The sequence below is a fragment of the Giraffa tippelskirchi genome, chromosome X (assembly GCF_054371585.1).
Source record: "Giraffa tippelskirchi isolate mGirTip1 chromosome X, T2T-mGirTip1v1.2.pri, whole genome shotgun sequence".
In the NCBI taxonomy this organism is placed as follows: Eukaryota; Metazoa; Chordata; class Mammalia; order Artiodactyla; family Giraffidae; genus Giraffa; species Giraffa tippelskirchi.
The window spans coordinates 88,650,329-88,664,905 of NC_137289.1; the positions used below are offsets into that span (position 1 = coordinate 88,650,329).

The 14,577-nt window shown below is 47.9% G+C and overlaps 1 protein-coding gene across 6 annotated transcripts in view; it reads right to left on the reverse strand.

Annotated features, from left to right (window-relative positions):
- Positions 1–556: 556 nt before the first annotated feature.
- DLG3 (discs large MAGUK scaffold protein 3) overlaps positions 557–14,577 on the reverse strand; it is a 52,968-nt gene continuing 38,947 nt past the window's right edge. For 3 of the 6 annotated variants that reach the window (XM_081566328.1, XM_081566327.1, XM_081566326.1), the window contains 9 exons: positions 12,206–12,382; positions 11,907–11,982; positions 9,118–9,163; positions 6,062–6,112; positions 5,519–5,620; positions 4,759–4,931; positions 4,259–4,368; positions 3,833–3,924; positions 557–2,812 (listed from right to left, as the gene is read on the reverse strand). In XM_081566328.1, coding sequence (XP_081422454.1) covers positions 2,706–2,812; positions 3,833–3,924; positions 4,259–4,368; positions 4,759–4,931; positions 5,519–5,620; positions 6,062–6,112; positions 9,118–9,163; positions 11,907–11,982; positions 12,206–12,382 — 934 coding nt within the window. In that variant the 3' untranslated portion in view covers positions 557–2,705. Of the gene's footprint in view, positions 2,813–3,832; positions 3,925–4,258; positions 4,369–4,758; positions 4,932–5,518; positions 5,621–6,061; positions 6,113–7,376; positions 7,419–9,117; positions 9,164–10,989; positions 11,090–11,906; positions 11,983–12,205; positions 12,383–14,577 lie in introns of all 6 variants that reach the window. The other 3 variants (XM_081566329.1, XM_081566330.1, XM_081566325.1) reach the window with 2 other exon arrangements.

A 14,577-nucleotide genomic window follows, 5' to 3' on the forward strand; every position in this document is an offset into this window, starting at 1 on the left:
ACCTCAGGCTTCTGCACGCGAGCTGCAGGGACATCAGCCAAGTCACAGACACCTGCTCCAAGTGCTCCTCCTCTCAGCAGAGGGCTGCCAGAATGACTGACACTCTGTTCTGCAACCTGGTCCCATCTCACCCTTGGTTCCCCTGCACAGTAACACTTTCTGGTAGCTGGGTTTGCTTACCGTACTTATCACTTGGATTTCTGCTGCTCCCTTGGCTCCTGCTTTCTCTAACAAATGTCTGTGCTGCAGTAGGCACCTCCTATCTTGTGTACCTTTGGCATTTTGCCCCAAAGGATGCAAATGCCCTCCACACACACCTGGCCAGCACTTCTGGAGGCAGTGTTTGGGGGCGGGGATAGAAGACTGAGCATACAGCCTTCACAAAGGACCTGTTAGAACCACAGGAGTCTAGAGCCATCCAGAGGAAAACCTGACTCGGGCAGCTGATGGTCACTAGGGAGAGAGCCTTTTGGCCCCCAAAGTTTTGGGGCATTTTTCCCACTGCTCTGCCCCACCATCCCCTCTCAACTACTTCAAGAAGGTCTCTGAGCCACAGTTCATCGCAACTATCATTTATTAAAAAATATATGTCTCCTTGGAAGGAACACTGGTCAACCAACTAGTGTCATGCTTGCTTTGAATCTCTGCTTTTCTTCCCTGGGAGGGGTAGAGGGTTGAGCATCATTCAGACTACATCACTTCACATCAGAGAAATCAACAACATTCCCAGCTTACCCCCTCCTCACCAGAGTCATCATCGGCCACCACTTCACCCCTCCTGCCTTCAATCCAGTGCACTGCCCAGGGAAAGCTGCCACCCTTTCTTCACCCACACTCTGGGCCCCAGACTTTACACTTAGCCTCATCATGCTGGTAGGAGAACTGTTAACAGATTCCCTAAGTTTGGATGGTAGCACTCAAAGCATCTTCAACATGTGTTGTTTGCAGTGGTTGTGACACAGCGGGCTAGGAAACAACAGACTCAACCCTAGGGCTGAGCATATCCACTGTCTTCTCCCCTGTGTTGTGGCTCCAGTGTGGAGCTGAGGGAGGCATGGTGGCTTCAAAGGAGCACAGCAGGGTGGCATGGGGCCTGAGCCATACCTGCCGCCTGCATTTGTGGTCAGAGAAAAAAAGCCCCTTGACCACAATCACTGCCGTATGACTCTGGGAAAAAGCAACAAAGCTTCACATCTCAACAGTAAGTGAATCTTAGCTCTATAGCTCAAACTGACAGCATTAAAAGTCTACTTTCTTCTTGAAGAAACAGTAAGCTACCAGCTTTTACTGAGGGGGTGGGGTAGGTAGGGCATATGAAGCAGCTGTGGAAAAAACCCAAATCAAACTTTTCATCACGTGGCTGGCCAAGCTCAGGGCTCTCCCACTGTCCCAGCACGGGCTGGACAGCAAGTGACTCCCCGTCCCTGCCAGTGGGCCCCATGACAGGGCCTCAGCTGAGCCCAGCACATCCCTGGCAGGTGAGCAAAGGGACACATTACAGTAGGAGCCCCGGCTCCTATCAGTTCTCACCTGTTCCCCTTCTGCTGATGGGACGGCCCAACCTGGGTCACGTAGTCTATCACGAGGTCCGGCTCTTCCAGAACATTATGAGCCTTTAGAACACAGTCAAATTGGATTCTACGCATTCACTTAAATAGTAAAAGTAAAATTTGGAAGAATGAAAAGGCTGACACAGTAGCACAACATGGTTTTGGTTTAACAGCAGCTTAAAAATGAACAAAAAGGAAACCTCTCATGCAGACACATCAGGTGGCATAAAACAATCAGCAATTTAATATGGCGAGAGCACCGTTAGCCATTCTCTGGCTCCCCACACGTGGGCCTGACTTGCCCCGAGGGTAGCATCGGCTCTAGGGCCACGGCTCCAAGCATCTGACCCCTGGGCAAAAGCCCTTTCTCACTGTCCTCTGGCTGATCTCTCCTAGAGAAAAGCCTAGCTCTCAAGAGAATGACCAATGTGGGTGCCCTTGGTCCAGCACTTACTACCACTTTCACTTCCTCCCCAACCAGTTGGGATATAAGATGCCATCTGATTAGAATATGAAAATTAAAGCATTTCTCTAATAACACAGTACCGTTGATGAAGTCTCCATAGATTTTCTAGTCCAAATGCGTGTGAATATATATATATATTATATGAGAGAGTATAATATATATATATAATAATTTCTATATATTTTATATAAATTACATATATATATCTATATATAAATAAGATACTTTCTGTCGCCATGATGCCGCGCCGTCCTGAGCCGCAAGGCCACATACAGATCGTAGCAAAGCCCGGGAGCCTCTCCTCATGTGGTGTGAAGGGCTCACTTCACAAGCCGCGCAGCTGTCCAGTCTGTCTTTCCATCAGTCCTCCTCTCTTCTCTTCTGCTTGGTTTTTATGAAAACAATGACTCTGATGGATTTGCACCTGTGCTAGTGCTTGGGAAAGGTTCATGCAGGAATGGGCACAGTCACATGATGAGTGAGATGGCATCATCCCAAAAATTAAACTGAAACAAAACAAAAATTTAAAAAAACAGAACAGGACTAGAAAACTTAATTTTTGGACATATCTAAAAAAGGGGACAAGAACAGTAGTCATTTGTTCTCCCCGTGGGGATAGGAATGAAGAGGGAGGAGGGAAGAGGGACTTGATTTCTTCTGCTCACAAGAGAATGGTTGGAGGGGATTCTTCAGAGTTTTTCAGGGGATGGGACCCAAATGTAGTGCCCAGACTGGTCCTCAATGATTTGTTTGATTTTGTTATAAATCTCTTCCAGTGAGTCACCCTGTACAATGGCTGCAAAGGAAAACAGAATTATTATTATGGTCCACAGCAGCCCCTCAAACCCTGACAGTCTGGTCCATCCCAACCAGCCCAAGTTCAGCCCAGCTTGTTCACTAGGTAGCAGTCCAAGAGCCTGGGGTGGTGGGGAAACTGGCGGGCACTCAAGGCCCAGGGCTTGAAGTCAACTTGCTGAGACAGTGACACTGGGCGGCAATGAGTAGGAAAATGTGTTGCTCAAAAAAATGTTTACGGAGCACCCATCAGATGCCAGACCTTGCAGTTCGTACTGCTCTTGGCTGCCATAAGGCCAGCAGCCGGCAATTCTGATGCAGCCTTATTGGAAGATTTGGAAAATCCTGGTTATCCAGAGCAGGAGCTGCAAGTCACAATTTCTGGCAAGATGCAGTGCTCCTGGGGCCATCACATCTGCATTATGTCAGAGGTCAGCCCAGCAAACAAGGACACAGTTGCTGACAGAAAAGGGAACTCCAGTACCCAAGGTATGTATGTGAGAACAGTTATAAATCTTGTGGCCAGCTAACCTTGTAGCATCACCAGCTAGAGTTTACTCAGCACCAACCTGCACACATAGGTCACCATACTTCAAAAGGTAAGCAACATATTACACAGAAACCTTCCCAACCTTTTAGGAACTGCCCTTCTAAAGTAGGTGACCATGTAAACATGCACACGTGTGTGCACACACTGACAGAGAACCTGAACACCACACCAGGGAATCATCATCATTAACAAACGTTCACTCAGCATGTAAAACATGCAAGGCAGCCAATGCTGGATGGGGGAGCCTGGGAGGGAGGGAAACGAACTAAAACAGGGAGCTACAACCTAGGAAGACACGAAGACAGAATGTACTAAACTACTCGGGCTGGAGGGCACTCAAGTACCTTGGAAATGCTCAAGCTCAAAAGCAGCCAGAAACTGTGCCAGGCATCTAGGCCTCTTGGGAAAACCTCACAGAATAGGTGTCTGCCTGCTTCCACATTACCCCAGCTGCACAATGGGGAGACTTACCTGTGAAGTATTCTCCAAACTCCTGCTCCAGTTTCATGGCTTTGTCATAGATCTTATTTGCTTGTTCGTATGTCTGCCTTCGGTTCATTTCCCTTCCAAAGATACAGAAGAACATAGTACCACACTAGGTTCCATGTTTTGATTAACATAAAGGGTTGCTCCAGGCTCCCTGGAAAGCTGTTTAGCTGCCCTCTGAGAGCAAGTAGTGGCCCAAGGCTCAACATCTTCCCCAAACTTCTAGGTCTGAAAGCTCAACTAGGGGTACAAGCATGAGGACACAAATCCAAAGGAGCCCCCAGTGAACAGAGAGAGACACAGACTTTCCACTGAGTACCCGCTGGGTCTTACCCCTGCCCAACAAACCACTTGATTTTTCATTGCCTTTCCAGAGCCCTCTCCTAGCTGAGAATCTCAGCAAATACTTACATAAGTGCTTCAATGGACTTGGGCTTGATGAAAATGGCAATGGGGTAAAGTTGCGACTGCTGCAGCCTCTTGATAGCATTGCCAGAAACATCTAATATGCAGTGCTTGCCCTGAAAAAGAAAGGACTGCCATCAGTCCACCTAGTCCCCATCTACCCATGGTGCTGACCCCAACATCCACGTGTGGGAAATGTGGGGCCACCTAGAGAGGCCTGGAAGATTCTACCTCTGAGGTACCCAGGCCCCACATTTGGCTCCTACTATCCAGAAAAGGCCACATCTGTAGATGCAGGCAGGGTGATGCTCTGGGGTGAGTTACACAGAGGAGAGAGACATCTCCAACCAGGGGCTGGGAACATGCAGAACAGGCGTGGCTTTGGTCAGCACTGCCACCGGCTAGGCCATGTGTTGGAAGGACAAGGATCCACGCGGCACTCTGGCAGGGGCATTTCTGTGCTCCCTTCGAGGGTAATTTTGTAGGGCCACCACTTCTCTCCTTACCCTCTCTGCAACTGCCCTCACTGACTGGATGCTGGTCCCATAGAGATTGTCGTTGAACTGGCCTGCCTCAATGAACTTGTTGTCCTGAATATCCTTCTCCATCTGTTCTCGGGAGACCACAAAGTGGTAGTCTTGCCCATCCACCTCATTATCACGCCGAGGTCGCGTAGTATCTGCAGGAAGAGAGGAAATGCTCTGTGGCACAAGGACAATGTCCTACCTCAAGCCACCGAGGGCTGAATTGTTCCCCCCCCAGCTGCGGGGCCCCAGAGTCACTCCAGATGAATGGGAGAAAGAGGCTGGTTAGAAGTTTATCTTGCCTACATCTCTTCTAATCACCAAGTCTCACACACACAAGGAGCTATCTGCTTTAGCTTCAACTGGACCAGAAAGATGGGGTTTCCTGGGCGAAGATCTGGCAGAGAGACGGTGACAAACGTGGTACGGGAGCCAGCAAGCCTAACAAGCTGTCCCAGTGGGCTGCACCCACGCCTTGTGGGCTGGGCACCCCAAGCATCCAATCGTTCCCAACAATCAAATTCCTCTCTAAGGGAGCGAGCAAGCCAGCCTGATGTCTTAACCCTCCCACATCAGCTTTGGGGGAATATATGGCTGCCTAATCTCTTCTGGGGGGTTAGATGCACCCTATTCCCAAAGACACCTAGAACCCAGCCGTGGGCCCTCTCCATAAAAAACATGAGAGCAACAATAATTCCCAGGGCACCAACGCCTCCCTCCCAAAGACACCCTGGGCTCTCACGTGGTACACAGGATCCAAATTTATGTGGAAACTCCGAAATTAGGTCATCGTTGACTCTGTCCTTCATGGGGCCCAGGATGATGACAGGCCTTGCATAGTGAACTGGAGAGCGAGCATGGAGACAGTCAGTGAGGCCCTCACCAGACAGCCCAACCTCCCTCCTAGTCTGCCTAGAGCAATGAGGTGCTGGAGCCACCGCTCAGACAGAGCAGCACATCTTCAACCATTTTGCCTTTTAACTACAAAGACATCAAAGAGCCTTTAATTTGAGAATATCTAAGTCCAAGGCAAATATGACATCAGAAGCGTCTCCCTTTCCAATAGATTCAGGAGAAATCTGTGCATGGGCACCAACAGCTGAGCAAGGTTTTTCAGAGCAGCCGTTGAAGAGAGGGACCAGAGCCTCTCTTCTAGCAGCGGCCACACATCCACTGAAATTGACCTTTGCCATCTCTCGTCAATCTGTCTCCATGGCCAACCACTGGTTTGGGTCCCATGACTACCAGATTAGCTCAAAGGCAAGACTCTCAGAAGTGGGCTTACTTTCTTGCCGTGTCACTGGCTCATATGACAGAATAGCATCCTCCTGTCCTTCTGCAACAAAAATTGAAGACATGTTAGCACTTTATAATCTGCCTCCTTGTATACTCATCTCTCTACAACATTCACTGCACCCCAACCTCTACCCGAAAACAGCCCTGTCAACTGGTTCTTCCTAACACCTGTGCCGTGGGCCTGTCTACTGCCCAATGGAATGAAAGCACAGAAACCGTTCATCACTCCTGAGACAGGAGTCAGGAGTCCTCTTGTTCAGCGAAATATAGCTGAGCAAAGGAACGTGACCCAGAAGCCATTAAGCCTCCACCAAAAACCACCCCAATGTCCCAGAACTCTTCTTATAGGTAACAGTCAGCTCTGCTCAGTTGCCCTCTTGCTCCAGAAAGAATCACAGGAAAGCTTCAAGTGACAGAGACACACTGCCTGTGTCCCTCATCTGTGGGCAAGGGAGTCAGGGCACTCATGTAGGTCCCCAAAGCTGCAGCTGAACTTGACCCTTTTAAGGGTCTGCCTATTTCCCTGCACTGGAAGAAGCACCCAGAAAAGTGGCACAAGGCTGGGCTAAGGTCCCCAGTGCCCTTTAAGAGCAGTACTGAGCCCTGCTCGTCCCACACAGGAGAGCTCTGTCTATCCTAGCAATGATGAGGGCTTCCTAAGACAGTCACCAAGCAACTTGGTACTGACTACTAGGAGGTCCCAAAGTGACCGATGGCAGTGCTAGGGAAGGCAGCGATATTTGCATCAATATTTGCATCAAGCCCTGGGATGCATTCTCAGGGCCTCTAGCTACAACTCCTAAAAGGCCAGTAGTCCCAAAGTTCATGGGGTTTGAATTTTGGCTTCTCTGGCCTGGTCACAGGATTTCTGAAGGGAACAACCTGAGCTGTCACCTGGTCATTTAGCCCAGCGAAAAGGCAAAGCCACCAAGCCTTTACCCAGGAGGTACTGGTGACCTGGAAAGGCAATTCAGGACATTATCCCCCAAGAGCCATTCTCCTTTTGGTCTCTGAGCAAATATGTGAAACTGGCAGCACCTACAGCCCCAAGTGCCCACAGCAGGGATGCTTCTAAGTCAAGTCCTGGCCAGAAGTGCAGGGCATATATTCTCTCCTTAAATCCACAGCCTAAACCTCATCCCACAGGGACAAGATGGCCACAGCATTTCCAGGATCTCCAAGTGTACATGGCTAAAAGAAGCACTAGCCTCTGAACAGATATGGCAGCCGTGCAATGCTGGAATGAGGATGGCTGGGACACGTGGTAGAGCTACATGACATGGGGAAGAATGACACACACTTACTGGAACTGCTTTCGCTGTCACTGGTGTTGGATGTCACTCCCTCTGCAAGCCAACAAGAAAGAGACTCTGATTCAGAACACACCACTGAGAGGTCACATGCAGCACAAAACTCAAATGCTCCAAGAGCCGGACGCTGAGCTGCCAACCAAGTCAGGCCACGGGAGGCCTGCCACATCAGGCTACCAGCTGGGAGGCGCAGCTCCAATCCTGAGTCCCTGGCCACCTCACTCTTGTCCCCAGGGTGCTTTCAGTCTTCCAAGGCCCTCCGTTATAGACTACCAGCTTCCATTCTTCATCTGAATCAAGAGAACTGACGTGGACAGTTTCCAAATCCTATCTCAGAATGCATCTCCCAATGCTATCAATAGGAAATGAAAAGCAGTGACAGTAGCAAAGAGGAGCCCAGTGAGCAGGCTGCTCTTGAATTTCCTCCCCAGACAGAACCCCTGAAGAACAGAATTGTGTGGTGCTTCAGGACTAGGAGGCTAAGCACTGGGCTGGATGAGCAGTCACCAGGGAATGACATGTTGGCCATCTGGTGGAACCAACAGCCCTCCTTGCCATTGCTACCCGGAAGGAGGGCTTGGCCCCAGTGGTGAAAGGGGATGCTCCTCCATCCATGAGAAGACAGCAAAACAGAGACAACAAATGAAGAAGAACACATGGAAGATAAGATGATCCTCCTGTCTCAGACTGTTGGGACCCACCCATATCTGAGTGGGCAGAGCAATTGTACTCATAGGAGGCACAAAGCAGTTTGGCCCAAACAAAATGCACTACTCCCAAGATGACAGGCAAATGGAGATGAAACATGAACAAAACAAACTATGGAGTGAGGCATTGCTCGTTTCAGCCAAGATGACACTGTTCCAGACTGTGATATGCTGTGGCCCCCAGGAAAGACTGGCTGAGTCACCACCCATGCTAGTTCCTGAGTAACCCACAGAGGAAGCACCTTTACCCTCATGCCTTTATTATTCATGGAAAGAGTATCTGCTGACAGAACCTGCCGGGCACGGCTGCATGTGTGCACACACACACCTGTGTGCACAGCAGGGAGGATAAGGCCCTGTCATCTAGGTCCCTTCTTTTTTCAACTCTAAGATTATTTTCCAGAGGTGAGAGGATGGTCAGAGTTTTCCAAGCTAAAGCACCAAATATACATAGTCCATAAAACGCTCTTGAGACCCCTACCCACTCAGCCCCTTAGAGACGCTCTGGAGAGCCAGCCCACATCATCTGCTGAGGGTCCTGAACCTGCTGGGACATCCCAGATGTTTGCTGGGTAAAGGGCTTCACAGCACAATCACCCCCTGTTTAGACAGACTAAAACAGCTAAATCTTAAGCCCGATTCTTTAGTGCTGTGTCACTGGGAGAAGAATACAGTGGGCAGGCACCCCTCACCTCAATAACAGGCTAGAGATGAGCTGAGTGGTCACCCCTGGAGAAGCACTTGCTGCCCCCCTCACTTGTAAGGTGGAATGCCAAGACAGCTCCACACCATTTCAAGGTACAAAAGGAAAAAACAGACATGAATGATAGGCTTTTATTATGGTACCAGGGATCCAGAGCAAAAGTGTGACATTCAGAGCCACTTCTACTTCCTCCTGTGGTGGTATCCATTCTCACAAACTCTCTCACTGCCGTCCCCTCCACCCAACCCCATGTCCCTTATACCCCCAACCCCAGCATCTCCACTCATGCCAGAAATACAGTTAACAGTATGTAAGTTTGACTTACTCAGGTTCTTTGCTCCATAATAATCGTCACTTAACCCAGGGAAGTCCTAATTTCACAGACAGCAGAACAAAGAGGGAGGGAGGGAAGAAGGGAGCGAGGGCAGGAAAGAATTGGGGAGGAAGAAAGAAAATAGAGAAAAAAGACAAGGGGAAGGAAGAATACAGAGCCAGGTGAGCATCAGTGACAGAAGTATGAAACACCATGAGACCTACAGCTACAGTGAGGTTAAGAGCTTTGCTACAGGAATAACATCCCGGGTCAGATACAATGCCTGGACTTCATGCTGCCCAATTTGCTGCCATAAGACCTCGGAGTGAATGACCTCTTTGAGGTGGTCTAGAGCCTACATGGGCTGACAAGACAGACAGGTGACTTACCAAGGCTTGGAGTACCTGCTTTGACTAAATTTGTAGTTACAGAGCCATTTCTGCTTTGCCCCTGAAATCATCGTTTCCCTCTGAAGGTGAATGAAAAAGCAAACATCTATGTGTGGCAGAGAGGCAGGTACAATTATCATCATCCCAAGGAGCTTCCCAATACTGACTTGCTCTGTCCAAGCCCTTCAGGGAAAGCTTCATGCAGTCTGAGGTGTGGCCTTCCAAGCTGACATGAGTTGTGCAAACCACAGGGGATGAGCTCAGCTTCTGAAGAATAAGCACTAGGCAGTTTCAACTCTTATCCGACAGCCAATTCCCTCCCCCACTCAGCTAGGCCACTCAACAGTGAACCCTCCTAGGTTGGGCTCAGCGGGTAACTTTTGGAATTTGTCTGGTGAACTGTGGCGACCTCACCTCAGGTCTCTTATCTCACATCACCTTTTTATTGAGCTCCCCAAGACTGTCAGCCCCAACCTCCATTGGGACAAGGGCACCCTTGTAATCTACCAGCTACCACCCCAGACCCACGTATCCCATGGCCACGAAACACGCTGGCCTAGAAAAAGGACATTCCCTTCCAGAACTAGTTTCCGGCTGTCCCAACAGCCCAGGACAGAGGTTTACAATTCACCATGAGCCACATGAGAAATATTTCAACAGCCTGACCTGGTGTTTAAGGTTAGGGTGAGAACAGTTAATTTCTGAGGCATATGGCAGAAAAAGAATATTTCTCAGCGTTGCAAGTTAATTTAGCCCAGCTCTATGGCCTTTCCTACCAAACCAGTTTTGTGTTTCTTCAATTAAACTTTATTTGGGCAATGTTAAGTAATTCGTGTTTGGTGTCAATTCCTTTTAGCAAAAGGATTTTATTTTGAAAGCTGGCCCTGTAATCACTCTGGGAAGACAGTTGAGTCTGCTAGAGCCATATGAACATTCTGTGTGCATATGCACATGCATGTAATTCAAGAACTCGGCCCAACTCTGGGTGTCCAGATAAGAAAAGGCTCTTCTCTTGACATAGATGAGCAAAGATAAGGGAAAGAAAACACAAGTGAAAGAAGCCGGGAGAGCAACACTGAGTCCCTAGACTTGATTCTCTTGAAAAACCATTTTCTAAACTTGACACAGTAGCCAGTAACTGCTCATCAGCACCAGAGCAGAGCTCAGCCTGGCACTCCCAACACTAGTGGTGCCGGGACTTCCCACTGGGCCCCCCTGCAATCACTTCTACCTCAGAGCCTCCAACATCCTTTCAGAAGGAAGATTTGGACAAAAAAGACCCAACGTCGCCCTGTACAGACCAATTTCTACCCTGACTCTGCAAATATGCAGGTACACACACAAAAAAACATGCATGCACACAATGGACGGATGGACACGTGTGTGTGCATGCGCACACACACACACAAAACACACTTTCCCAGTCTTCAGTGCAACTGAGGCAGAGAGGGTGGGGCTGTGGGTGGTCTGCTCTCTGTTCCCTGCTGCTACTTACGTTCCTGTCCGCTGCTCTCCTGGGCCATGTTTTCTTTGCTCTTGTAAAATGGAAACTTTCGAGAGAGGCGGAAACTCTTTTTACGTTTCGTTTTGATCGACTGTGAAAGAACATGAAGATGGAGGGGAAGGACAGAAGAAAAAAAAAAAACAGAACAATGGATTTTAAAGCATGCAAGAAAAACTAAAATGGAGACAATGGTGAGCTAAATAAAAGACCACCTCTCACAAATGGAATCTATGAGATTAAATGAAAGTTGATGTAAGAGGAAAAATTATGTTTACAGGAAAATGTTGTAGGGATGTTAGAGGTTTCTACCTAATCCAGACTCACAGCACTCACTGGTACATCCTAAATGACAAAGGTCACTGTAGCCTCCTGGACACATTCCCTAAGGTGCCACTGATAAACAAAGAGCCATCTACTCCATGTCTCTCTTCCCTCTACTGCTCCGGAAGTTCTTTGGCCTGCGAAGCTCACAGAAGAAAAGGGGTGAATGGATAGAGCCCTCATGCTTTGTTTGGTCTGGAGGGCAGTAGGAGCTGAGGCTGGCCTTTCTGGCTAGATGATGAAGCCAGGCTCTATGCAGGGTCCCCACAGCTCCGAAAGGGTCTACAGCCAGGGAGACACCCACAAATGGTTTCATATGCCCCAAGAAAGACAGCCTTCCAGACAGTGCAGCTCCAACATATCTTCAGGAACCTGTTACCCAGCTGAGAGGAGTAACCCTGGCTGTAGAGTTTGGGTGCCCCTTTTCTCTGCTTTCTGAAAAGCAGTCAGTGTTCTGATAGAACAGAGGCAGCACCCTGAAAAAGAGATATTCTTTTGTGCTCCCCAGTTCTCTTATCCACCAAACAGATTTCAAGTTTCTTATGCCTCTTTACATATGGCTGACTTCCTTGGGGATCCCTACTTACCCTGTTAGATTCAATCATCCCCGTCCTGGCATGAAACTTCACGGTTTTCAATCGAGCCCTTTCTTTCTTTTCCACCCTGTGTGGGAGTGAGAAAGAAGTCCTATTACTGCCAGTGCATGGTCTCAGCAGCCATCTTTGGCTCACTGAATCATAATCATGTCCTGAGCACCAATTCAGTACCAAAAAGGAGTAATAAAGCACATCCACTGCTCTCAAGCACTTATAGTATAATAGGTAAACAAGAAATCAATACCAGGAAGAGGGTAAAGAAAGCCTCTCTCATGATCATGACAACTCACCTCTTCTTACTGGGGATCACACCGATTTGCTCACTTTCTCCATGTGGGGTCACCAATCTCGCCTGCCACCACTCATCGTCAGATGCGTTAATGACGTGTAGAATGTCACCATAGGAGAAGCTGAGGCCTTGGCTTGGCAGGCAGCTGTCCCGAGTCCGGTCATAATCAAACAAGGCTCTGGAAACGAAGAGTGAAAGATGAAGCTGTTGTCTCAACCCTAGATGGATGGAAGGATGGTGCAGGATGGTGGAGGAAGGCCAATCCAAAGAGTCAGCACAGACCCAGCAGCCTTATAGCAGACCAGAAGGAATTCTGTGGGAGACTGCATCCTTCTTTCAGTCTTGACAATGTAAATATTCTATTCTCCCAACAAGGTACACAAGGAAAACAAAATCTTTCATGACTCCCATCTCCTCCCAGCTTCTGGACACGAAGTAAAAGTCCAAAGCAGAACACCCTTGCTAGTCTTCTCCCTCAGACACACCCTCCAGAAACAATTTAGCTCCACCAATGGGCTGTCTCAGTTTACAAAAAATCTTCAAAAATTACTTGAAGATAGGACATAAATGTTAACTACAATCCCAAACAATGAATGGTAAATGCTGTAGAAATACAAAAGAGAAAAAGGCCCTGGGTTCTGTGGCAACAAAGCTAAGGCTGATGTTGACCCACACAATGATAAACTTGACAGGGGCTGGATAAATATGTCTCCCAATTCAGTTTCTCTCTCTCATGTATGGGAAAATGGAGCCTCGAGGAGGAAGAATAATTTGACTGAGGTCACACACCAAACTAATTTGGGATAGAACCCAAGTCCTCTGACAAGACATGTGGAATAAAGATTAAATGGGAAGGTAGGAGAAGGTAGGAAGAGAGCTATACCATCTAGGCTTGAAAAAAAAGATGGAGACCAAGTAGGTTGTAGGTGAGTGTTATGGAAAATGGGGTTGGAAATAAAGATCTGGGGCAAATTTTGGAAGGCCTTGAACAGACCTGATCCAGTGACCTCTGAAGATTTGGGAGTAAGGAAGTGACATATCAAAAGAGCCTTAGAAACATTAATCTGACCTCATATATGATCAGATAGTGGGAAAGAGGGTAGATTTGAAGGCAAACTTAAACCAAAGCTACAAGCTCAATCCTTCAGGACACACCACTGATTCCTGCTCTGGAGAAGCTGGTTTTTGACAGCAGAGCTCCCCTGCTCAGGGAACAAATCCATCTACATGAAAGTATCTACTTTTCTCCTCCACTGGATCTCTCCTCATATGGAGTCGCAACAAATGGGTGAGTGAGAAGTTTGTATTTTTCTACTTGCAGTCTAGGCTGTCTTCATATTCTCTGTTAACACCTTTACACACACAGCCAAGCAGAGTTCCCAGAACTAGTTCCAAGACTTCTACCTGCAGTACGGTGGTATGTGGCTCAGCTGGAAGCTGCAAAGTAAAACATACTATTTCCCCATGTGCAGGCCAGACCAAATGAAATGGAGAAGGTTGTAAAACTATGGAGTGTGAAATACTGTCGTTGCTGTTTAGTCACTAAGTCATGTCCAAATCTTTTGCATCCCCATGGACCGTAGCCCACCAACTTCTTAAAATGCAATCCTTAAGAAATCATTGCCAGATTATTTGAAAATGAAAATACCCGAAATTTGACAAAAGTCCTTTGTGTGTGTGTGCTCAGTCATGTCCGACTCTTTGTGACCCCATGGACTATAGCATGCCAGGCTCCCCTGTCCGTGAAATTTTCCAGGCAAGAATACTAGAGTGGGCTGCCATTCCCTTCTCCAGGGAATCTTCCCAGCTCAGGGATTGAACCCAGGTCTCCTGAATGGCAGGCGGATTCTTTACCACTGAGCCACCAGTGAAGCTCTAGAAGACCTTTATCTCCCTCAATTTACACACTCAAAGCAATAAGGAGAGAGGCCAAGGTCAGCAGGTTAAGGAGGCACTCCATCTGGGTTCTTTCTGGGCTTTGTGTGACAGAATCAAATCTGAATGCATTTACACTGCATTCGAAACTGAGTGTCCTAAAGCAAGGAAGGTATTCTGTCAGAGGTTCCTATGAAGAGGTGCATGGTAAAGACCTTATCCTAAGTGACAATGAGAAACACTAAATGTCATTCTGAGCGTCAAAGACTAAAACAAATGTAGTAAGGAAAAGAACAGAGCTTGGATCCAGAACAAATCAGTTTGGAGAGGGAAGGAAGATGTTTAAATGAGTTAGGAGAGATTAGGATGAGGTTCTAGAAGATTAGAGGGGAGAGTTTACTGGTTATAAGTTTAAAACATAAAAGGGACAATCCAATATATATTTTAGCACCTCACAGAACTATATTGATCTTTGGCAACAGCAGTAAGAAGCCGAAG